At 40.6% G+C, this 24,562-nt stretch overlaps 1 protein-coding gene across 1 annotated transcript in view; it reads right to left on the bottom strand.

Moving 5' to 3' along the window:
* SRD5A2 (steroid 5 alpha-reductase 2) overlaps nt 1-13,373 on the bottom strand; it is a 54,387-nt gene extending 41,014 nt beyond the window's left edge. Inside the window, exon 1 of the mRNA XM_020972376.2 lies at nt 13,086-13,373. Coding sequence (XP_020828035.1) covers nt 13,086-13,363 — 278 coding nt within the window. The 5' untranslated portion in view covers nt 13,364-13,373. The remainder of the gene's footprint in view (nt 1-13,085) is intronic.
* Nucleotides 13,374-24,562: the final 11,189 nt, after the last annotated feature.

Here is a 24,562-nt window from a genome sequence, read left to right as displayed (position 1 = left end):
GTGTTAACAAATCACAAGAGATTGCTAAATCATAAATTCTCATAAGTTATTCATCTTTATAACCCTGAAGCGCTCAGCACAATGTTTTGCACGTAGTAAATATTAGGTCTTCCCACTTAAAATGTAAGAATCATGACATAACATAAGGAGGGGACCTCAGAGATCACCTTGTCCAACCCCTTTCTGAAGGCAAAAGCCAAGTGAAAAATTCCGTGCCCTAGTGAAAAAAGCAATGGATTTGGAATTAGAATAGCTAACTGGGATTTTTGCTGTCTTGCTTCTCTGGTTCTTGATTTCTTCATGTACCTCTTCCAGCTCTAAATCTATGACTTTCTGTAAAACATCCATCATGCCTTCTAGCCTCCACTGGAATAATACCTCCAATGATTTGGGGGGGGGGGTAGAAGGGGAAGGATATATAGATCTCCCTAGGGCTAGGCAACCCATTCCAGTCATTCTAATTATGAGAAATGTCTTCATTATATTGACCTGAAATTTTGCCCTGTTGCTTTTAACTATTTTTCCTAGTTTATCCCAATGGAGCCAAAGAAAATATGTCTATTTCCTTTTATCCATCTTACCTCTTAAGGAAAATAGCTAATACAGTGCACTTCAAGACTTTATTTCGCCTCCAGGAGAAATTCAACAAACAGCAAACAGGCCAACAAACATTTATTTAATGTTTTTTAGTTATCTGATGCCTACTGTGTGTCTGGCACTGAGTTAGGAGATGGTGGTAGAAAGATAAAGAATAACATAATCTCGCCCTTTGAAGAGCTCAAAATCTTGTCCCTTTGTATTAGCTGTCTCCCATGCCAACGATTCTCTGCCCCGTCTGCATCTTTACTTCAAGACTAAGTTCGAGTACCACCCTGTGCAGGACTTTCCCAGACCCCACCAGACCTGCTAATGCCTTTTCCTCTTAAATCACTTTTCATCTACTCTGTATGTGACTTGTATGTACCTGATCATTTACAAGCGATCTCTCCCCCAGCCTCCACCGAAAGGTGAACTCCTCAATTCCAGGGGCTGTGTTTTTGCCTTTCTTTGTATCCCCAGAGTTTAGCACAGTCCCTGGTATATAGTAAGCACTTAATAAATGCTTCTTGACTGACTGATAATCTAAACATAGGAAAAAGAACAGTGAATACAAGTTCATAAATAGACACGCTTCAAGAAGGAATGAGATAAGAGCAAAAGAGAGCCAAAGTACTCAAGATAATTGTAAGAGAATTGACTTTCATTGGAATTGTTAGAGAAGGCTTCGTGGAGGGTCCCATCTAAGCTGAAACGTAAGGGAAAAGAAAGATGTCAACAAAGTTACTTTTCAAGAGTTAATTTCCACAACTGCAATAGTGGAAGCAAGAAAGAGGGAAGGGAGTGAGAGAAATAAAGGGTTTTAAAGAAGGGTTCATGACGGCCACCAAAACAAGAGTATGTAATCAATTACATAAAAGTGATTCATTTCAAGGAAGGATTTTTTTCCTCTTCATCATCTCACATATCCAATCAGTTGCCAAATTATGAAGGCTCTATTTTTACAACATCTCTCATATTCTACCCCTTCTCTCCATTCATACAGACACCAGCTTAGCTGAGGACCTCATCGGGAACAGCCTCCTCATTGACCTCCCCACCTCAAGTTTCTCTCCACTGCAGTCCTCCCTACACATTGATGCCAAAGTGATTTTTCATTAGCCTGCAGATGTGACCATGTCACTCTCCTACTCAACCAGCTCTAATGGCTCCCTATTGCCTATAGGACAAAATGTAAAGCCCTCTGTTTAGCTTTACCCATCGCAATCTGGCCATAGCCTGTCTTTCCAGATTCACTTGACATGATGCCCCTTCCTATGCTCTGCAACCCAAAAAAACTGGCCTCTTCTCTTATTCTCACTCACATGAAAAATAGCACAATCTTTGCCCTTGAAGGGTTAACAATTCCCATGCCTTTGCACTGTCCATCTGCCATGCCTGCACTGCACTCCCTCCTATCCTCTATCTCATAAAGTCTCTCCTTTAAGAAGCAGCCTAACCACTACTTTTTGCATGAAGCCTTTACTGATCCACCCATTTGCTAGTGTCCTCCCTTCCAAACAAACTCGCATTTAAGTATTTCATATATATATTCGTATTTATTAACTTCATATTTATGGTATATATGTTTTTCTTTGTTGTCTCCCACATTAGAATGTAAGCTCTTTATGGATAGAGATTGTTTCATTGATTGCATTTGCATCACCTGAACCCAGTGAAGTGCCTGACACATAGTAGGCACTTAATAAATAAATTGTTGATTGGCTCATTTTGCACTATACTTAAATTTTTAATTATATTTGCAAAAAATTACCTTTATCATCTTCTCCTTAAGTATTTATCAGGCTATTTTAAAAAGTAAACAAATATTATTACCAGAATCTCTGATCATCCTAAAAATAATATACCTTGGAGAGTTTGGTAAAAAGAGTTCCATAAAATGGCTAAAAATATGTCATAGACTCAACTGGTTCCTACTCTGCTTTCTACAACCACTCTCAAATCTCCCTAGTCCTGAAAAAGAAAACTCACTACACCTTAAAATTTATGCAAAATATCATCCTTTATCTTTCTTCCCTTTCTTAGCCAAACTTTTGAAAAGGCTTCTATACTCATTACTTTTACTTTCTCTTCTCTCTCTTCAAGAGATTCTACAATCTGGCTTCTATCATGATAACCCAAATGAGGCTGTGCTTTCCAAAGCCACCAATGAAGTCTCAAAAGCCAAATTTGATAGCTTTGTTTTAGCCCTTCTTGACCTCTCTGCTGCACTTGATACTGTTCAACAACCTCTCCTTCCAGACATGTTTTCTCTCTGGGTTTTTATGACTAATACTAATAATATCTAGAATTTATATAGCATTGTATATAGCATGCATATTATAGAACATTTTACATATATACATATTACATAGCATAAATTATGTATTATATAGCACAATATATAGCATTTTGCTATAAGGCTTACAAAGTGTTATCATCATAACATTGGGAGGTAAGAGCTGTGGTTATCTTTATTTTACAGATGAGGAAACTGAGGCAGACAGAGGTTAAGTGACTTACAGCTAGTCAGTGTTTGAGGCTGTATTTGAAAGCAAGTCTTCTTAACTCCAGGCTCAACACTCAATTAACTGCACCAATTAGCTGTCTATTTCTCTTTCTTGGTTCTCCTACTTTTCTGATCCTTGTCAATCTCTGTTGTTGGATAATCATCCATAGCATGCCCCCTAATCATAGGTGTCCCCTAACACTTTGTCCTGGGCTGTCTTCTCTTTTCTCTATATGTTCTCTCTTTTAGAATAGGGAAAGGCTTCCTATAGAAAGTGAGATTTTAGCTGGGACTTGAAAGAAACCAGGGAAGCCTCAAACTCAGTATGTTCCAAACAGAATTTGTGATCTTTCCTGCAAAATTCACCCCTTTTCTGAATATCCCTATCTCTGTTGAAAGTACATCTTTCCAGTCACTGGAATCAACAAATGGATTTTTGTACAGCATAAATATGATTGTGTCATTTCTTTTTCTACTCAATAAATTCTACTGGCATTGTATACAGGAATAGCAATATTGTTTTAAGAAAAACTTTGAGCAAATAAGCCATTTTGACTATTATAAATACCCAAATTAACTACAAAGAACATATGAAGGAAGACTCTATATACATCCAGAGAAAGAATTGATATAAAGAAGCATGTATAGAATGGTTTTATGTACATATACATATTTGTGTCTAACAGTAGCCATCTCTAGAGCAGGGGGGTGGGGAAAAAGGGAAAAAAAAGAAATTGACACAATAATTATATATTTAGAAGGAATAGCAAGTTATATATAATGGATTTGCAGTTTCTTGTGCAATCCTTTTTTTTATTATACCATGTTATAAAAACGCTTATTTTATTCCATAAATTAAAAATTAAATAAATAAAAATTTAAAAAATAAAAGAAACTCCATTGGCTTCCTATTAAAGAATCACAGAATTGGAGAACTGTAAGGAAATTTAGCAACTCTCTATTCCAACCCATGAATGTAAGGAATCCCCACAATAACATAGCCGATAAAAAGTCATTCAAACTCTTCTTAAAGACCTCTAAGGAAGGAGAACCCAAAACCTCTTCGGGCAGCCCATTCCTCTTACAGACAGCTCTGATTATTGGGAAGTTTTCCTGACCAACCTTAAATTTGCCTCTTCACAATTTCTATAAATTGTTCCTGATAGATTTGCCCTCTGGACTCAAACAACCCAAGTCTAATTCTTCTACTATAAAACAGGCCTTCAAGTTGAAAACAACTATAAAGTGCCCCCCAGCCTTAGCTTTCTCTTCTCTAAGCTAAACACAACTTCTTTCTTCAACCAGTCCTCCTACGACTTGGATCCCAGGTTCTCTACCATCCCAACTGCTCTCCTCTGGACACTCTACAGTTTGTCAACCTCCTTCTTAAACCTAGAACTGAATGTAGTAATCCAAATAAGGTCTAAGGAAGGCAGAGTCAAGTGGTATTATCACTTCTCTATTCATGGAAGACATTTTTTTAATACCCAGGTGTAACACTTTCAGTCATGTCCAACTCTCTGTGACTCCATTTGGGGTCTTCTTGGCAAAGATACAGGAGTGATTTATCACAAAAACAAAGTGATTGACAGTGTCAAAGGCTGAAGGCCAAGAAGACTGAGGATTGTGAAAAGGCCATTAGATTTGGTAATTAAGAAGACACTGGTAATTTTGGAGAGAGCAATTTCAATTGAAAGATGAGGTCAGAAATTGAAAGATGAGGTCAGAAGCCAGACTGCAGAGTTAAGAAGAGAATGAAAGGAAAGGTATTGGAGGCACCATGACCTACTCAAGGAGTTTAAAAACAAAAGGTCCCTTCAAAGACCACTGAGGATGGCTCAGCAACCATATCTGTTAGTTTTTCCCAATGTACTGGGATGCAGTTTGCTGAACTTGGTGCCTGGAATTATTGAAAGCCATCTTAGTGCTTTCTTATTTTTTCTTGACTCATCTAGAACTTCAACTCCCCATTAGCCATTTTTGTTTTATCTTTTCCAGGCCAAAGGTAACTCTCTGGAGAGGAGAAAAAAAAATTAAGAGTTGAATAATTCTGTCGTCTCTCCAACAGAACAATGGGGAGCAGTGTCAAAGAGACCACTTTAGGCTTAGTGGGAGGAAAAACTTATTAACAATTAGAACTATTGAACAGTAAAGCAGGATTCCTGGATAGGTTGAGGGTTCCTTCTCCCTGGAGGTCTCCAAGCAGAGGTTGAGGGACCACTCATCCAGTATGTTTTAATGAAGAGTCTTTTTGTGTATGGGGTTGTGCTAAATGGTAGCTGAGGTCCCCTCCAACTCTCAAATTCTGTGAAGGTCTAAGGAGATAAAATCCATTATTACCTGGGTTGCCAGGGACCTCTGCATAGAGCAGAGGTGTCAAACACCTGGCTTATAGGCCCAAGTGGCCAGCAACACTCCTTAGTGGCTGAACCAGATTAAAATGCAACTGGGAAATATTTAGCAAAATAAATAAAAATACAATAAAACATAGATAACATTATATTTAAACTGGGTCAATATGCTGCCTCTGAATGACTTATCCAACATCATACAGGTAGTATGCACCAGAGCTAGCAGCATCCTTTTACTGAGCACTTTTCACTAAGGACAAGCTTTAAGTCTCATCTCTGCCACTAGCTTTATGAGCTTAGAATGTCATAGAGATGTTCATCTTTAATCCTCAATCTCAGCAGCTATATAATGGGGATAGCAATATATGTACTTCATTACCTCAAAGGTAATGACTGTTCCAGGGTCACAGAGCCAGTTTGCATCAGAAGGAAGGAAGACTTTAAACTCAAGCATTTCTAGCTTTGAGGCCAGCTCTTTAACTGTTTCAACACAGCTGCCTCTCAAAGAGCTATTAAAAGGATTAAATAAAATTTTATGTAGATATAAATATGTGTATGTATATGTGCATGTACATCTCTGCATATATATGGTATTTACAGATATAGACATGACAAAGATACAGATGAAAGCTCCAAAGTATAATACCAATACCACTCAGTGCTATGGATCATTGTTGTTGTAGTTGATGAGATGAGAGATTTCAGGAGAGAGAAAGTACTCCCAGCTGGAGGGATCCTATAAAGCTTCATGGGAGAAGCAGCGCTGAGTTGGGCCCTGGAAGAATGTAGGGTTTCTCTCTCTCTCCTCTCCCCTCTCAACATTTATTAAGTGGGTGATACAATGAATGAGGGCAGCTAAGTGGTGCAGTGGATACAGGACTAGCTATGAAAACAGCAACACAAAAAAAAAGCCTGAAGCTACCTTCAAGTAAGCAGATATCAACTTCAACATAATGTTCAAAGTGAAAAAATAGGCTGGAAAAATGAACAAACAACAACAACAAAATTAGAATTTGGCCATAAAAAGCTACTATGGTGGCAGGGAAGACCAAGACATAAACTCAGAAAAAGACAATATGAAAACAGCTATGAGTAAAATCTCAAAGAAAAATGCTCATTGAACCCAAGACCAGCAAGAATTCTTCAAGGAGTTGAAGAAAGAGATGAGTGGTAGAGAAAAAATTGGGAAAAGAAATGAGTGAGGCAAGAAAATTTTTAAGAAGAGAATTAAGAGTTTGGTAAAAGAGACATAAAAAACTGAAGAAAATAATACCTTAAAAAACAGAATTGGCCTAATGATAAAAGAAGCACAAAAATTCACTAAAGAAAAGAACTCCTTAAAAAGCAGAATTGGCCAAATGGAAAAAGAGATACAAAAGCTCACTGAAGAAAAGAATTCCTTAAAAATTAGAATTGGGCAAGTGGAAGCTAATGACTCTATGAGATATCAAGAAACAACAAAGCAAAGTCAAAAGAATAAAAAAAACAGAAGAAAATGTGAAATATCTCATTGGCAAAACAAGTTACCTGGAAAATAATTTGAGGAGAGATAATTTAAGAATTATTGGGGAGGATTCTGGGAAGATAGCAGAATAGGTCAGAAAATTCCAAGCTCCCCAGATTTCCCTCCCAACCAAGACAAAATAGTGCCTCAGAGCATATGTAGAGCAGTAAAAGTAAACAAGAGTTGGGGCAGAACAGTGGTCCTCCTGGGACAACCAGAGAAGATCTGAAGAGAAATCCCAGGTCTGAGGTTTGGTCCCTGTGAAGTGTTTACACTTCCAGTCTAGTTCCACTGAAATAGCAAGCAGTGAGTCCTGGGGCTAGCTGGGTTGGGAGGTAGCCTAAGCCCTAGCCACAGGAATTTTCACCTCCTGGACAGTGTGGGAAATCAGGCATCTGAGCAGGGGAAGATTGAGGGAATCTGTGCTGATAAGGGATGCCACACCTATTTGTGCTGCCGAGACATGGCCCTGGACAAGAAGGAACCAGTATATGCCCAGTGAGAGTAGAAGCAGTGGGGTAGAGATGACACTAGCCTAGGGCACTTACAGGAAGGTGGAGTTCTTGGCTTTGGTTCCAGGCCAGAGAGGAAAGCTGAAGGAGGATCTAAGGCCAAAGACATTATCCCCCATGCCCCAGGACTAGAGGTGATTACAACAATAAACTGCTATAAATTAAGAAAGAGAGAGAGAGAGAGAGAGAGAGAGAGAGAGAGAGAGAGAGAGAGAGAGAGAGAGAGAGAGCAGGCAAAGGAGAAAGAACCCAACTATAGAAAATTACTATGGGAATAGAGAAGGCCGGGATTGATCTTCAGAGGAGGATACTGAAATCTCTCCTACACCAAAGAGTAACGTCAAATGGTCACCTTCCAGAATGAATCTATGGAAGAACTTTAAAAAGATTTTAAAAATCAAATGAGACAGATTGAGGGGGGAAAACTTAAAAGAAATAAGAACAATCAAGAAAAATAAGAAGATTATGGAAAGTCAACCAACTGGAAAAGGAGATCCAGAATCTTAAGGAAGAAAACAACTCCTTGAAAATTAGAATTGGGCACCAAGAAATAATAAAACAAAATATAAAGAATGAAAAAAAGAAGAAAATGGGAAACATCTGACAAGAAAAGCAACTGATCTGGAGAACAGATCAAGAAGAAAAAACATAAGAATATTCAGATTACCTGAAAACTACAATAAAAAAAGAATCTTGACACAATAATATAAGAAATAATTAAAGAAAATTGTCCTGAAGCATTAGAACAAAAGGAGAAAGTAGAAATAGAAAAAAATCCACCATTCACCACCTGAAAGAGATCCTATGAGGAAAACCTACAAGAATATTATAGTCAAATTCTGAAACCCTCGGCTCAAGGAGAAAATATTATGTGCAACAAGAAAAAAAAACAATTCAAATATGGCAGTGCCACATTTAGAATCACACAAGACCTAACACAGTGGTAATAATAAAAGACTGCAGGTAAGGGGCAGCTAGGTGGCGCAATGGATAGAACACCAGCCCTGAAGTCAGGAGGACTTGAGTTCAAATCCAGCCTCAGACCAAACACTTGACACTTACTAGCTGTGTGACCCTGGGCAAGTCACTTGACCCCAATTGCCTAAATAAATAAATAAAAGACTGCAGTTCTTGGAATACTACATATTGAAGAGTAAAAGAACTGAGGTTGCAGCCAAAAATATCATACCCAGCAAAGTTAAGCGTAATCCTAAATGAAAAAAGTGGACATCCAATGCATTGTCAGGCTTTCAGAATTTTATTGTAAAAAAAACCCCTACACCTAATAGAAAATTTGATATACAAGATCCAAGAAATATAAGGTACATATGATAGAAAAATTACAAGGGACTCAATAAGGACAGACTGTTTACTTTTGTATGAGAAAATGTAAAACATATGTCTAAGATTGTTATTAGTAATTGAGTAGTTCAAAAGAAAGATTGGGGTAGACCTGAGTATGATGTGATTCTAAAAAGTAAAGCCATTTAGGAAAAGGTAAAAAGAGTAATTATCTTATACAAATGAGGTGTGAGAAGAAGAACTAACACAGAGGAATTAGATGGGGGAAGAGGATGATAGTTCTGGAACCCCACTCTTATCAGGAATGGGTTAAAGAGGGACACACACACACACACACACACACACACACACACTGTATATATATAGATATAGATATAGATATATACACATATATACAGTATATATGTATATAAATACACATATATACATATATATGTATACATATATAATCATACCTATATATAGACATACATTCATATGAATCTATGTAATGCTGTACTGTGTAAGTATAGCACAGTATTACATATATTCATATGAATGTGTGTCTATATATAAGCATGATTATATGTAAGTATATGTATGTATGTGTACATGTATTTATATGTATGTGTGTATATATACGCAGTGATTAACTGATACATTTTTTTCTCCCATCTTTCCCCTTCATTATCTGTGTGACCTTGTTCAAAGCTACTTTAACCTTTCTAGCTTCTGTTTTTTCATCTGTGAAATGGGAATAATAACATCTGTAAGAAGTACTTCATAAGATTGTGGTGAAACTCAAGTGAGTTCATATACGATGCTCTTCCCAGCATTTAACATAGTACTGGATTGTTTTGTGAAGGCAAAGTAAACCATCTTTTACCTCAATTCTTTTTTTTTTCTTTTTTGGCTGGGCAATGGAGTTAAGTGACTTGCCCAGGGTCACACAGCTAATGAGTATTACATGTCTGAGGTCACATTTGAACTCAGGTCCTCCTGACTCCAGGGCTGGTGCTCTCTCCACTGCGCCACCTAGCTGCCCCTTTTACCTCAATTCTTACCTAGTCTTTAACTACTGAGTAGGTGTTGCCACAAATAAACTGAGACCTGGAAAAGACCTTAGCTTAAAAAGGCTAAGGTCTCCCACTGCATCCTGGACTATCACTAGTCACCTTGACCTACGTCTTGCCACTGGATGCTGATGACTCTGGAGGTGAAAGTGGGGCTGATGACTTCGCAGCTATGCCTCGCTTAAGTTCAATTCACTTGAAAGTCAAGCCATCACCTTCCTAATGTCATTGGTCCTCTTCGGGAACAACAACACAGTGCTATACATAGTAGGCACCTAATAAGTGTTGATTCAATTAGCTCATTTAATAACCTTTATGGTTCATTTTCTTAGGTTTCTGCAAAATTTGACAATATTTCTTTGGTCATTTAATTTCCTCTTCCCTAAAAAAAGTCAAACCAGTGACCTGAAGTTACACTATTATCAAATGAATTCAATAAGCATTTATTAAGCACCTACTATGTGTCAGGCTCTGTATTGCAAAGATAAAAATGAAAACCACCCTCTCCATATTGATCTTTATTTACTTTAAGAGGAAAGATCTCCTTATTAATCTTTTTGGCATTAACAGACAAGAAAATACATTATCTATTGATATAAAAATATTTCTAGCACCATTATTCATAATAGGAAAAAACTAGAAATAAGCCATACTTCTAGTGATTGGACAAACCTTTGACAAATTGTGGCATAGGAACATGATTGAATTATATCATACCATACAAAGTGATTAATATGAAGAAAAATAAAATATGGTAAAATTTACATGAAGTCCTATAGAGTTAAGAAAGAAATTTTTACAAGAAAATACACACTATGTAAATAATAATAGTAATAATAATGACCTTAATTAAATCTTTTTTTTCTTGAGACAATGGGGTTTATGTGACTTGCCTAGGGTATCTGAGGTTGGATTTGAACTCAGGTCCTCCTGACTCCAGGGCTGGTGCTCTATCCATTGTGCCACCTAGCTACCCCCCATTAATTAAATCATATTAAAGCAGATCTTTCATCTCATGGAAACTTTCTCCAGTAATATCAGGATACCATCTGAACTAAATAAAAGTAAAATTATTCATGCATACTAAAGAAGAATAAAAACTAAAATCTTTGGGCTTAAATACAGGAATCAAATTGAATCAAAGGACAAAGGCAATTCTTAGAAATACATCAATCTTCTTCAAGAAAAACCAATTGAATATAAGATTGGCTATCATGGAGAAAGCTAAGGTTATACATTTTAAGAGACTAAATGACATGCTCCTGGGAAAAAGACTTTTAGAGCAATTAATACCTATGCAATATGAGTCTTGATATAATAATATGAAAAACAACAACAACAACAACAATAACTAGTTCTAATATAGAGCTTTAAGGCTTTCAAAGTACTTTTTATGTTACCTCATTTGATCTTCATAACAGCCCTGGAAGGCAGGTGCTATCATTATCCCTATTTAACAGATGAGGAAACTGAGATAGGTTAATTAATGGGGGGATGGGAAGGGATCAGATAGGTTAATTAATTAATTAATTAAAGGGATCACATAGCTAATAAGTTTCTGAGGCATGATTTGAACTCATCTTCCTGACTCCAAGTCCAGCACTCTGCTCACTGTGTCATCTTGCTGCCCAGCTACTGTACTTTTGGCACAGCTCTATAAGTTATCTAAATAAAAATCTATAAAATACTAACAGAATAAAGAACCCATTACCCCAGGGTGGTTTTAGAAACCTGAATGTCCTCCCCTTCCATAAGGAGAAAAGTGAAATAAATGATAGATGTTTTCAGAGAATGTGATAAACAGGTTAAAAGTTTATAGAATTACTTTGGGAACAAACAGATCTCACTCCACAAAGTAAGGGTAAAGCTGGACAATAGTTCTACGCTCCTAGATTTGTTGACTATAACAGAAAGTGGTTGATTTCCAGATGGAGCCTATGAAATGCCAAAGATATGAGAGTGGAGACAAAAAGCTTTTCCACCCCGACATTCACATGAATTCAACCAACAATATGTTGACTAAGAAGTGTTGAATCAACCTATGAGATAAGATGTTAGTGGTATTGGCCCAAGATGGTTGTTCTCTGTTGGATGGCAGAAGACCAGGAGGAGAGGAAGGAGTGGGGTGGGTGGGAAGGCAATAGAACAGGGGATGTAGTATTATATCTACTGGGGACAGTCTCCCTCTGGGACAAAATCTCCCTCTGGGACAAAGTCCGATTTACTTGTGTGTGAACGAGAGTGTGGGTGGATTTTAGCTTATCTGTGGACCTGGCTTGTGATAGCTCACCATTTCCCACTAATAGACACTAAAAACTAAGTACACAGGTACTACAGCCAACAGTTCCTCTCCACCACTGAAACCCTGTCCTGGTCCCTAGCCAGCCTTAATCTCTGGTCTGTATGTCTCTTCCCGAGTTATGTCCCATCACTTCTGAGTGCCTTTTGGTGGACTCCAGCTCACAATCTCTTAGACTGGCAGATCCAAGAGTCTCTCTTAGCCATACACTCATCCACCCAAACTCTCTAAAAAAGACCGGTGAGGAAGGCTAAGAGTGGAAAGAATGCCTCTGGCTGACTCTGAGCCATCATCAGGCAGTTTTCATTTCGGTTAAAGCGTTAGCCAACCCTCTCTCTGCCTCTCTTTCTCTTTGTCTCTCTATCTCTACCTCTTTCTCGCCCCCACCCCTGTTCCTTTCTCTGTCTCTCTGTGTCTCTATGTCTGTTTCTCTCTCTCTCTCTCTCTCTCTCTCTCTCTCTCTCTCTCTCTCTCTCTCTCTCTCTCTCTCTCTCTCTCTCTCTCTCTCTCTCTCTTCTCCCCTCCCTTCCCCCTCCCTCTTCCCTTCCCTTCTTCTCCTCCCCACCCCCCATCCTCTAGCCATACAGCCTTCCTTCCAGCTTTGCCTCCGGCTGAGTTTCCAAGAGGGAAAAGTCCTAAGAAGACTCCCGGCTCCCGCGCTTATTTCCTTCTGAGAAGCCAGGTGTGGGAAGGCGGGGCCAGACATTTCTGAGCTACTGAACTGCTTCTCCAGCCCTCTGGCCAGCCTAGCCAGGGCTGCTCCATTCTGTCCTGGGATGCTTCAGCCCCATGGACCAACTGATTGCGCGCAAGTCTCGGGGAATAGAAAAGGACCCCTCCTTGAGCTCCTCCGTCCCTCTTTGGCTACTTGCCGTCCGGAACCGGGGAATCCCGGGTGTGAAGACGCAATCCAAGACCCTGGGACTGCTTGAGGGAGGGTGAGGAAAGAGGTGGAAAAGCTAGGGGCAGGCGGTGGGTACCTGTGGAAGTAATGTCCGCAGAAAAGGCCAAGCAGTAAGGTCCCTGGTGGGCCAAAGAGCGGGCCCTGCCAGGCAAGCAGCCCAGCGGGCACCACGAAAGAGGGGAGCTCCTGGAGGAACCAGGCTATGCGGGCAGGCAACTGGGTGGCCAAGGGCAACAGGCATTCAGCCCGTTTGCCATACCCTCCTGGGCTGGAGCGCAGCAGGCTAAACAGCCCAAAGCCGACCAGCAGCGCACTGCCCGCCAACACCGGGTTCAGTTGGCACACCGTGGGCATATCGACGGTGCGCCTCTCACCACCACTCCGCGTGTGAAGAGCGCAGCCCCCAAAGGTCCATTTATGGGGACAGAGACACCTCCCCGTGTCCGCCCCTTCTGCCAGGTCCCCCGCCCCTCCATCTTACCCACACACACCAGCCCCTCCCGCCCCCAGTCAGAGGCGTCCGGAGGGTATGGCAAATAGAGAGGTGGCCCTGGCCAGGACGTCACCTACTCTCCAGGCTGATGGCTTGGCTGAGCAGAAACTGTGGGAGGCAGCCCGAGGCGGGAGAAGAAAGTGGATCCACTCCCGTTGATTTTTTTAAGCCCCGAGGCTCCAATCCATCAGTTTCAGCCACCGCCGCTACAATGAGAGAAGAGACTTCGTAGCTTCTCCCCTTCCCCGGTTGCCCTTCAGAGGCTTCTTTTCTCCTTAAAGATCGATCCTGTTCCTTGTAACCTTCGGCTGGGATGGAAAATGCGTGGGTGGTGATGCTGACGGTGAAGTCTGGTTTACCCACTACCACCACTAGAACTCCCTAGGGACGATCCTGTCCCCAGTCCTTCTCTCCCACCTTACCACACACCCTCTCTCCTCCACTAGCGTCTCTTCTTAGAAAGGTACTACCAGAGGCAGCGTGGTACATGGGAGTGATCACCGGCTTTGGAGTCTTAGGACCTGGGTTCATATTCCGCCTCTGTCACTTACTACCTGTGTGATTTGAGGCAACTTACTTAAATGTCTCTGGGGCCTCAGATTTCTCATCCATAAAATAAAAAGGATTCGACTACACAGACTCTAAGGCTCATTCCAGCTCTTAAATCTACAATCATATCATAGCTGCTTGGACATTCTGCCTCTCCATAATGCAGTCTCATTATTGAACTTACCCAGTTTCTATCTGTGTGTGTGTGTGTGTGTCTCTGTATGTTTGTCTCTCTCTGTCTTTGTCTCTCTCCCTTTCTCTGTGTGTGTCTCTCTCTGTCTCTGTGTCTGTCTTTGTCTCTCTGTCTCTGTGTGTGTCTCTGTCTCTCTGTGTCTCTCTCTCTCTCTTTCTCCCTATTTCTCCCCTTCTCTCCCTACTCCCACTCATCGTCACTAGTGCCCCAACCTCTCCCACTCATTCTTCATCTCTGACCACTCCTCTTCATCTTCATCTGTCTCCCTTCCCTCCATTTGTACTTCACTCCTATTGTTAGCCTTTTCATTCATTTCTACCATGGCTGCAGGTCGGATCATTTTCCACTCTCCTCTACTAGACTCCCATTCTTCATTCTTCCCTTCTGCCCTAAACCCTTTAGTCTTTGCGCTTCTTACTTCTTGTTCTTCTCCTCCACCCCTCCTTCCTCATACCCTCAGTCTCCCACACTCCTCCAAAAAACAGTCATTCAGTAGACAGAATGTTGTCCTAGGCCCTTAGGAGATGCAAATAAATGGAAGACAGACAGTTCACTGGTCCCAGAAGAGGGCTCCTGTCCACTCCTGGCTTTCATACTTCTGCTAAGTCTCCCAATATGTTCCCATGGAATTGGTAGTTAGCCCTGGGTCTGAAATGTTAAGTCTGAGGGATCTTTCTGGAATACATATTGCACAATTCAGCAGGCTGCACTTCACAAATGGCACAGGTGGCTTTGCTAACGAAGTTGCTCTCCACTGGCTTCTTTCTCATCTTTCACAAACAGATAAAAACTATTTCTATTCCCATTCCTATAGTTCTTAGCCCAATCACCTTGTTCTTTCAAGATGTTTCAGCCAATATTTTTTGCTTCTCCTGTTCTCTTTCTTCTTGTTGCTTCCCTTTTCCCTTTTTTCTTCCTCTCCAGCTTTCCAGTCTCTTAATCCTGCTTAACATGACCTCTCTCAACCCTTCTTTCCACTTTCTTTTTTCACTTTAGATTTCCTCACTCTTTTCCCTCTGCCCCAAATCCTTCAACAAAATAAATCAAAATCACAGAATCTTGGGATGAGAATCCAATGTGAAGATGATCTAAGTGAGTCCTTTCATGTTGTAAATGTAAAAGCTGAGGTCAAGAGGTGTTTCCCTTCCCAGTCTTAAGTTTATGATCCTAGTCACCAATTGTCACATAGCAGGCTGGTGGCAGAGGCAGAACAGAAGTCCATCCCTGCCTGCTCTCTCCCACTTCACCCCTCAAAAATCGCAGATTCTTTCCACTTTTTTCACCATTTTTGCTTTTAGCTCCCTCTTTAAGCCCAACATACCTTATTTCTTTCTTCCCATTTTCCTCAGCCCCTTCTGCTCCCTCTACCTCTCACCCTAACTTGCAATGTTTCTTCCCCCTCTCATGAGCTCTACACCAGAAAATTACTGCCAACCTCTGCCTTAGTCCTCAGAGTAGCTGTAGGAGTTAAGATGGTGTTGGAGGCTTCCCAATGAAGAAGACACACAGATCATTGACAGTTAATAGAAACACAGTTTTATTGCAAGCATCCATAGGCATAAGACACTCAGCAGCTCTCTCAGGGGTAGTGGAAGAAGCCCTAGTCAGTAGCACTTAGCATCCTCACTACCCACTGCTTCTTGCCCTCATATGTGTGTTAGGTTCTGGAAGCTCAGCAATGGAAGGAGATAGCTTTCTCACTCTGTAGCACTTTAAAGTTTGCAAAGCACTTGATGTACTTTGTTTCATTCAATCCTCACAACAACCCTGAGAGGTAAGTACTATTGTTATAGAAAGCTACCTGGGGAAAAACCCATAAGTTAGCAGGGTAACAAAGTGTTGTCCAACAACGAAATGAAGGTTAGTAGGCTGGACTCTTCATATCCTTGCCATAACCCCCTTGTTCACCTGTATACCCTCTTTCCACCTTTCCTCCAGCTGGCTGTAGCTTGTGGACCTGCCCAGTCTTTAAATGAATCAGAAGCAGACAAACCTGAATGACCATGGCAGTGAAGAGTGCTTTCCTGCAAGAGCTCGTTGGGTAGAAGGAACAAAACAACCTGTCCCAGTTTAGGAGACCGATAAGCTCCTGACCATGGCCCCTCAGGGGGTATTAGGGACTAGAATAGAATCTCCCTGCTCCTTAAGACCTGTAAGTCCTGCTCTGGTTCCTGTTTCTGTTTCTACAAAGCTGAAATCTTGTCAACAATGAATAAATTCATGTCAAGAATCCTACGTCTTCCAATGCCCATTGCAGATTTACTTTTCATCCCAAAGTTCGTTGTGCCTTAGTAATCCATATGTTGTACAGAGGAAGCCTCTATTAGACCCAGTCTTTTCATTTATTGCCATTATCCCTGTTATCTCATTCTTCTCATCTTTGTAATGGGATTCATACAAAAATAGCCTGAAGACAACACTATCCTTTCAATCCTTCTTATCTTATGTTCTGTGGACTGCTGTGTAGGTCTGTTCCTCAACTTATTCCCATATAATCTTCATTTCTTCTGCTATGATAATAATAATAATAATAATAATGCTATGTTAACAGAATAGGGGGTCCAGCATTCTAAGCTAGCATAAGTACCTTTTAAAAGTAGTTTGGGGGGGAGGGGCAGCTAGGTGGTGCAGTGGATAGAGCACCAGCCCTGGATTCAGGAGGACCTGAGTTCAAATGCGGCCTCAGACACATAACACTTCATAGCTGTGTGATCGTGGGCAAGTCACTTAATCCCATTGCCTAAACCAAAAAAAAAAATTTTTTTAAAAAGTAGCTTACAGGGGCAGTTAGGTGGCACAGTGGATAGAGCTCTGTCCTTGGAGTCAGGAGGAACTGAGCTCAAATCCGGCCTCAAACACACAAAACTTAGGTGTGTGACCCCGGGCAAGTCACTTAACCCCATTGCCTAACCCCCCCCAAAAAAAGTAGCTTACACCTCCTCACCAGAAAGAAGGAAGAGGATTGATAGACCTTCTTAGGGCACATGATAAAGAAGACCAAAAACCATAGAAATACATTTAGAACAAGCAGATATTACTTCACCAATCAATAGTCAAGAGTGAAAACAGGTATGCACTATTGAATTTGTCAAATGTAACTAAAAACGGTTTCCTTCAGAATGGAGTCTATGGCATGGCTAAGATGAAAGATGAAAATCAAAAGGCCCTTCACGGGCAATAGCTAAATGAAACCAGCCAATGAAAGGTCAACAAATAAGTGTCAAACAAATGACTCAGTGTCTAGACTTGTTTAAAGAAATGGAGTGGTTTATGATGGCAATTCAGGACTAGGCCATCATGACCAGAAATGACAGAAGGGTTATATTTAATGAGCCACACTTAATGATCAATGTAGATGAAGCAAGGAAACCGTGCAATACATGACTGTAGGCTGTAAAAATTTAACACCTACCAAATACCTAGCAAGATATGACCTATTGGTAAGAGTTATATACATCAGAAGGTCACAATCTTTTGCCATCATCACTATTGTCAGCTCATACTCAGTAGAATCTTCTTTGTGAATGAAAGCTCCCAGCTCCTGTACAAGTGGGTTTTTGTCATAGATATCCTATTTACCTCTGGATGAAGCCTATGTCGTGGCTTAGATCCAGGATGGAATCAAAAGGACCATCAGACAACAAATCCCTATACTACAAATATAGACCTCAAAATATTTTGTGAATTCAACTAATAAATTCTACTAGACCCAGCAGACCAACATGTTGCCCACAGTCTTTCAGACCTAACCCTGAATAGCATTTTAAAACCTGCTACCATACCAAATAGGGCACCTTGGTGGCACAGTGTGTGGAGTTCTGGGCCTGGAGCCTCCTCTTCCTGAGTTCAAATGCAGCCTCGGACACTTACGAGCTATGTGACCTTGGGCAAGTCACTTAACCCTGTTTGCCTCAGTTTCCTCATCTGTAAAATGAGCTGGAGAAGCAAATGGCAAACCACTCCAATATCTTTGCCAAGAAAACTCCAAATGGGGTCAGTCACAAAGAGTCAGACATGATTGAAAAACAACTGAATAAGACAGATGAAGAAGCTGAAGCTTAGAGAAATTAAGTGGCATGGTTTGAACTCCCCTCTCTACTAAATCAAGCTCTGTTTCACTTCACTTTTGAGTGATCAATCTCCTACTGCTGAGTTTTCCCCACCTGCTCTGATTCAAGGTTCAAAGCTAGAGAGATCACAGCAATCTGAAAAATTATCTAATCCAGAAGTGTCAAACACCAGCCTATGCCTCCTAATTAGATTAAAATGTAATTGGGGGGAAAATCAACAAAATAAATAAAAATACAATAGGATATAGATGGTGTTATTGTATGGTTTTCTAAGTGAAAATGTTCCCACAAGGAATCCTTATATATTTAGAGAAACCATTTCTTTTTAACTTTCACACCATTTAATCCAATCTTCTCATTTCACAGTTGATAAAACTAAGGTCAACGAGTTTAACTGATGTGCCCAAAGTCACACAGTCAGGATTTCTAAGAAAGGTCTTCAATCTAATTGACTTCAAATCTAATGCTCCTTCCATATTCTACAATTAAGGATTAGTAATTCTTTAATTTAATTTAAAGGAAAATAATTCAGTGCTGGAGACAGTATTCAAAGCCAGGGCTCTCCTGACTCCAAGACAAACAGTCTTTATTTTAATGATATTATTCCCACCATTATATTCCGCCATTCATTCTGATATGTTTCTTTTTCTCCACTTCTTTTCCCCCAAATCAGGTAGTCTAGATATTTGATTCTTCTTGAGCCAACATTTTGGAGAAAAGTTGCACTGGCATTTATGGCATTTAATATAAAAGTCACTTGACGGTTGTAATATCATAGATTTAGTATATGTAGATCCACAAAGGCAGAATCAGGACCAGTGGTGATACAGTAGAGTTGTAGTGTGGAGAAAGTACAGGGAAATAGGTGTTTAATTCAATATAATGAAGAATCTTCTAGCTGTAAGAGCTAACCAACAAAGAAATAGACTGTCTAGTGAGATGGTAAGCCCCCTATCACTAGCTGGAAGTGATTATGCAGCAATTGGCTGAGCTCCAAACATTTTATTAAGTGCCCAACTGTAGCCCAACTGTACCACTGGTGCCTCCTCCTTGACTTTCTCTTTCCCTCATCTCCATAATGTTGAAAGATCTTGTCTTTTGTCTTGACAATTCTGTCTCCACAATATCTTGCAAATTTGTCCCCTTCTCTTCACTCACAGTCTCTACCCAAGTCCATGATCTCATCTCCTCTCATCTAGACTATTGCTTAGAGTCTCCTAATTAGTCTCCTTCCTCCCAGTCTTCTCTCCAGTGCACTCTCCAGTGCCCGCTTGATATTCCTGAAGCACAGACCTAACTTGGTCAATGCCCTGCTCAGAAACCTTCAGTGATTCTCTGATATCTCAAGGACAAAGGACAGACTTTTCAGCCTGCCATTTAAAGCCCTCCACAGTCTGGCTCCTGCCTATCTCTACAGACTTAATGCATATTACTCACTTTTACTTGCTTTCTGTTCCCCACAAACCAGTGTGCTAGCTATCTCGGCACAAGACCATGCCTTTTGCCCAAAGGCTCCCTAATGTCTAGAATGTTCTCCTCATCACCCTCCTTCTCTGGATCCCTAGCTTCTTTCAAAGCATAGCTCAGGTGCTGCCTACTACATAAGACCTTTCCAAGTGTCCTCAGTTGTTAATGTGCTCTCTCTCTCTTGAAATTACTTTACATAACTCTACATGCTTCATTTTTTTTCACCATGGATATATACTGTTTCTTTGCAATAAAACGTAAGCTTCACAAAAGAAATGACTATTAGTGCTTGACTCTCTATCTCCTGTGCCTAGCACAGCACCTTGTGCAGAAGAGGTACTTAATGTGTTTTGAACCAAATAACTATTTTAAAAAGTTAAGTGGAACAGAAATTTATTTACCCATCTTCTCCTCTCTTGCACCTCCTATTTCTACATCTCTTCCTCTTTTTCCTTTTCCCTTCTTATTTTTCTCAAAATCTCAAGATGATATTTGTAAAGTGCTTGGTGCTAATCATTTGACGAATGAGGATTCCTTTCCCTTCCCCTTCTCTTTCTCCAACAATTCATTGAACACCTGATAGGTGTCCAGCATGGTACTACACACTTGGGAAGCAAAAAAATATTTATTTTAAGTGCAAGGAATGGCTCTTGCCCTTCTGTAAAGAGCTGTTCTTCCAGAAAATCCAAACTAACACACATGAAACAGTTAACAATAAATAGGTGATTAAGTGCCTGGCAAAATGAGTGGTACAGACTGTGGGCAGTATCAAGCGCTCAATTAGAATGTGAAAAGGTTTGTTGTTGTTGTTATTGCTTTTTTTTCTTTTGCTAAAACTCCATGGGAAGGCAAACTGGAGGCATTTGGACATGGAGTGTTTTACAATCTGGTGTGAGCCAGATTCAAAGGTACCTGTGGGCGCTCAGAGAGAGAGAGGAAACAATGAGGGCTAGAGTTGATGGAACAGGCTTTAGGAAGGAGATGGTGTAGGAGAAGGAAAAAGGGAGAAAAGGGCTGAGGAGATTGGAGGCCTGGGCTAATGTTTTTTATTTGGGTGTGATTGTGTATAAGGAATGCTTAACTTTGTGATTAAGGGCTCTGAGACAAAAATGAAGATAGTATGTCCCTGTACAGAGAATTATCTGGAACTACCCACCACCCCATACTATGTCTGTGCTGTGCACTGGCCATAATGCTAAGCAGAGATTGGGGGTACAGCAAGAGAGCAAGGATAGTGCCAAAAACCATGGCTAATGGTTAAGTGTAATGGAGGATATCCCATTCTTCTTCCTTTCCTCCTCTTTTATATTCTCTTGGTCTCTTACATAATTTTCAACATCTCCTCTATTAGAAAGCATTTACCTCTGCCTCTGTACCTACCCCAGCTCCACTCTAGAATCCTTAGCCACCCAAAACAAATGAAGGTGATATTTCCAATTTACCCTAACCCTGCAAAAAAAAAAAATCCTGCCTGGGAGCACGAAGGGGTGATAACAGAGTACGAGAAGCAAATGTCAGACTTATTCTTATATTGACCAGTACCTAGTACTGCTCAAATGCCTCAGTGAGCTCAAGGATTCCCAGCAAGAGAAGGGTGTTACCCGCTCACAGTTGGCAGCAGCATGGATTTATTGCAAGGACACACACAGTAGTTCAGGGATTTTCTGAAGGAAGAAGCTCTAGTCAGCAGCCTTATAACAATCACTTTCACTTATGAGAAGGGGGTACTTCTTTCACCGATGTGAGGGGTAGGGTGGTGATATCCTGGGCCATGGATAGATAGCTGAAGTGGAGTCAACTAGCAGAACCTAATTGTGACCAATCCTTCCCTAGTTCAGAAGATTTTATACCCCTCAAGAGTCTTGGATGGAAAAGTACTGGCATTGCCCTTGTAAGCTGCCTTAAAGCTTTATTTACTGCTGTCCTCTCTCCTTGGACAGCCTTGCACTGGGGTGGTAGAGGAGGCAGACAGGAGCTAGGAGAGACTTAAGATATGATATATTATCTCTGGGAGGAGATAACCACTGGAGGCCAAGATAAGTGGTACCTACGCCAGACTGGCATTTATGGCATTTTAATATAAGACCGCACTTCTGTCTATAAGTCTTCAGGTTTGGCAGCCAGGGTATGGGAAGGGAGGAAATGAGGACAGGAGGAAGGGAAGAAGAGAAGGGAAGAAATAAAATAGGGGAGGAAGAAAGGAAAGAAGGAAGGAAGGAAGGAAGGAAGGAAGGAAGGAAGGAAGGAAGGGAGGAAGGGAGGGAGGAGGGAGGGAAAAGATTACTCCTCTCTCCTTTCTTCCCTTTCTTTCTTTCTTTTTTCCTTCCTTTTTTCCTCCCTTCTTCCCTGAGTTAGGGAGATTAGGTCAAGGCAGAGAATGGAGGGAAGGAGGCAGAAAGCTTTCCCTGACTATCCATTTAAAAGATCTCTCATTTCTCCAACACGTTTATCAGATACTGCCATAAAATAATTATTTTTATACCTCCTCAATCTCCCATACTAGATTGTAATTCCTTAAGGGCAGAGACCATGCCTTGCTAATCTTTGTATCTCTCTGACAGTCTAGAATACTGACTAGTGGACAGTGGATGTTTGTGGGATAATCACTGGAAGAGGCAAAAAACATTTAATCAAACCCTAGACTTGAGGTCAGGGGAGTTCTGGGTTCAAATTCTACTTCTGATACTAACTAGCTCTACAACCACAGAAAAATCACTTAACTTCTCCTCATCTCAGTTTGCTCCTCTGTAAAACTAAGATTAATAATACCAAAGTGCCCCCTAAATAGGTTTGTTATGAGGCTCCACAACAGGTATGCACAGGCTTACCTGGGATTCTTAACCGAATATGTGAATTCACCTTGTCTTGGATCCCCATTATTCTCCTAACTTGGTCTCATTGACTCAATTTCTCTATATGGAGATCTAAAGAAATGTCTATGCATCCACAAGGTCTGGATAGGGAGCCAAGTATTTTGAGCAGCCAATACCAGAGTAAAATGCAAGAGAAACAAGGTTCAATTAGTGAGAGGAAAGGAATTCAGAGTCTCCAGAAGAGAAATCAAGAGGGGACATGGAGATGCCCAGCATCACTTAGACCAGGAGAGAGGCCTACATTAGCATCATCATTGCGTCCACAAAGAGGAAGAAGAATCAACCCAGTAAGGAACCATGTGCATGAGGAGCCACCTAGCTATCCATCACTGGGACTCTGTAGGCCCAAAGGGAAGATAAGACCCATCAGAGCAGGAGTTGCCCTCTGAAAAGGGGAATAGAATTTTCTTAAATAGTGATGGACTCAGTTAAAAAGTCATTCTATTATTTGTCATATTGTCTGGGGATTTTATTTTCTAAATAAAACCCTAGACTCAAGGTCAATGTTTTTTTTAATACAAATATTTGCTGAACATACATGAGTCAGAACTTTGCTACTGCAAAAGAGACCTCTCAGCCAAATCTGAACACTAGGTAGCACAGAGAATAGAGCATCGGTCCTGCAGTCAAGAAGACCTAAGTCCAAATCCAGCCTCAGACACCAGCTGCATGACCCGGGCGAGTCACTTCATCCTGGTTACCTTAGTGTCCTCAAGAGCTGGAGAAAGAAATGGCAAACCACTCCAGTATCTTTGCCAAGAAAACCCTAAATAAGGTCACAAAGAGCTGGACACAACTGAGGGAAAAAAATGACTTAAAAAATGCTGAAGCCAGTCAATCATTTCACGGGCAATGCCCAAGTGCTATAAGTTACATAAGTAAAACTGCTTTGTTAACCTTCAACGTCAGCTCTTTTTATTAATACCTATCAATAGTAACAATTTATTCCTTTGAGAGTGCTACTGAATACTACTGAAGGAAGCCACTTAATGACTGGTCATTATAAATTTATGTTATCTGATCTCAACAGGGTCCTCTTTGCTTCACTCCAATCTATTGACTCTTTCCCCATTGACTCTCTAGCCTTTCCCAGTAGCATTTAACTTCTATTTTCTTTTCTCTCCCAAAGTTATCATCTGGCATTTCAACCACTTCTCAGCTCCCAGTACTTTCATTCTTCTGTCTGGAATCCCAGGGTCCCCACTGCGGATCTTTAATTGAACTTATGGCCCCCAGGTCAGGAACCCATACTTCAGACTGATCTCTCCCCTCCCTCATGTTTGAAGACAACTGGACCTCTCCAAGCCTATCAATGCCCTTCTGCAAAGCTGGCACCCAGAAGCAAACACAACATTCTTGATGTGTCCTGACAAGCAGAATTTGGGAAATAGCAAATGGGTTACCCTGGAGGTAGAGAGTCCACTTTCCTCTCCATTTAAAAGTCCTGCCTTCTCTTAAGATCAAAGTTCAAAACCACTAATAAGTCTCCCCCAGCCCTCAGAAACTTTCTTTTTGTTTGAATTCCTGTAGCACTTACTATCTAAATCAAGAATTTGGCACATACTACTTCTATTGTTATTTTTTTATTGGATATGCTCTATTATCCCCTCACCAAACTAGACTGAAAGCAACTGGAAATAGGGGGTGTGCCTTAGACCTCCCTGTATTCCCAGTGAAGAATTTTTCATGTGCTTAATAAATGTTTAATAATAATGATGATGTTAAAATTGAAAGAGCACTAAACTAGACCTAGATTTCTAGTCCTGTTCCAAGGCAAGTCATATCATCTTTCTTGACCTCTGTTCCCTCATTTATAAAAGAAATTGCTTGGGGGGAGTAGATGGGAAAAGAAGAAAATTGAACTCTGTGTAATGATTATGGTCAGGTTTGGAAGAGTAGAAGAATGGA

This window comes from Phascolarctos cinereus, unplaced genomic scaffold (genome assembly GCF_003287225.1).
Source record: "Phascolarctos cinereus isolate Bilbo 61053 unplaced genomic scaffold, phaCin_HiC Scaffold_2;HRSCAF=192, whole genome shotgun sequence".
In the NCBI taxonomy this organism is placed as follows: Eukaryota; Metazoa; Chordata; class Mammalia; order Diprotodontia; family Phascolarctidae; genus Phascolarctos; species Phascolarctos cinereus.
The sequence above is the reverse complement of the archived record's forward strand: the minus strand, read 5'-3'. Positions and strand labels throughout refer to the sequence as shown.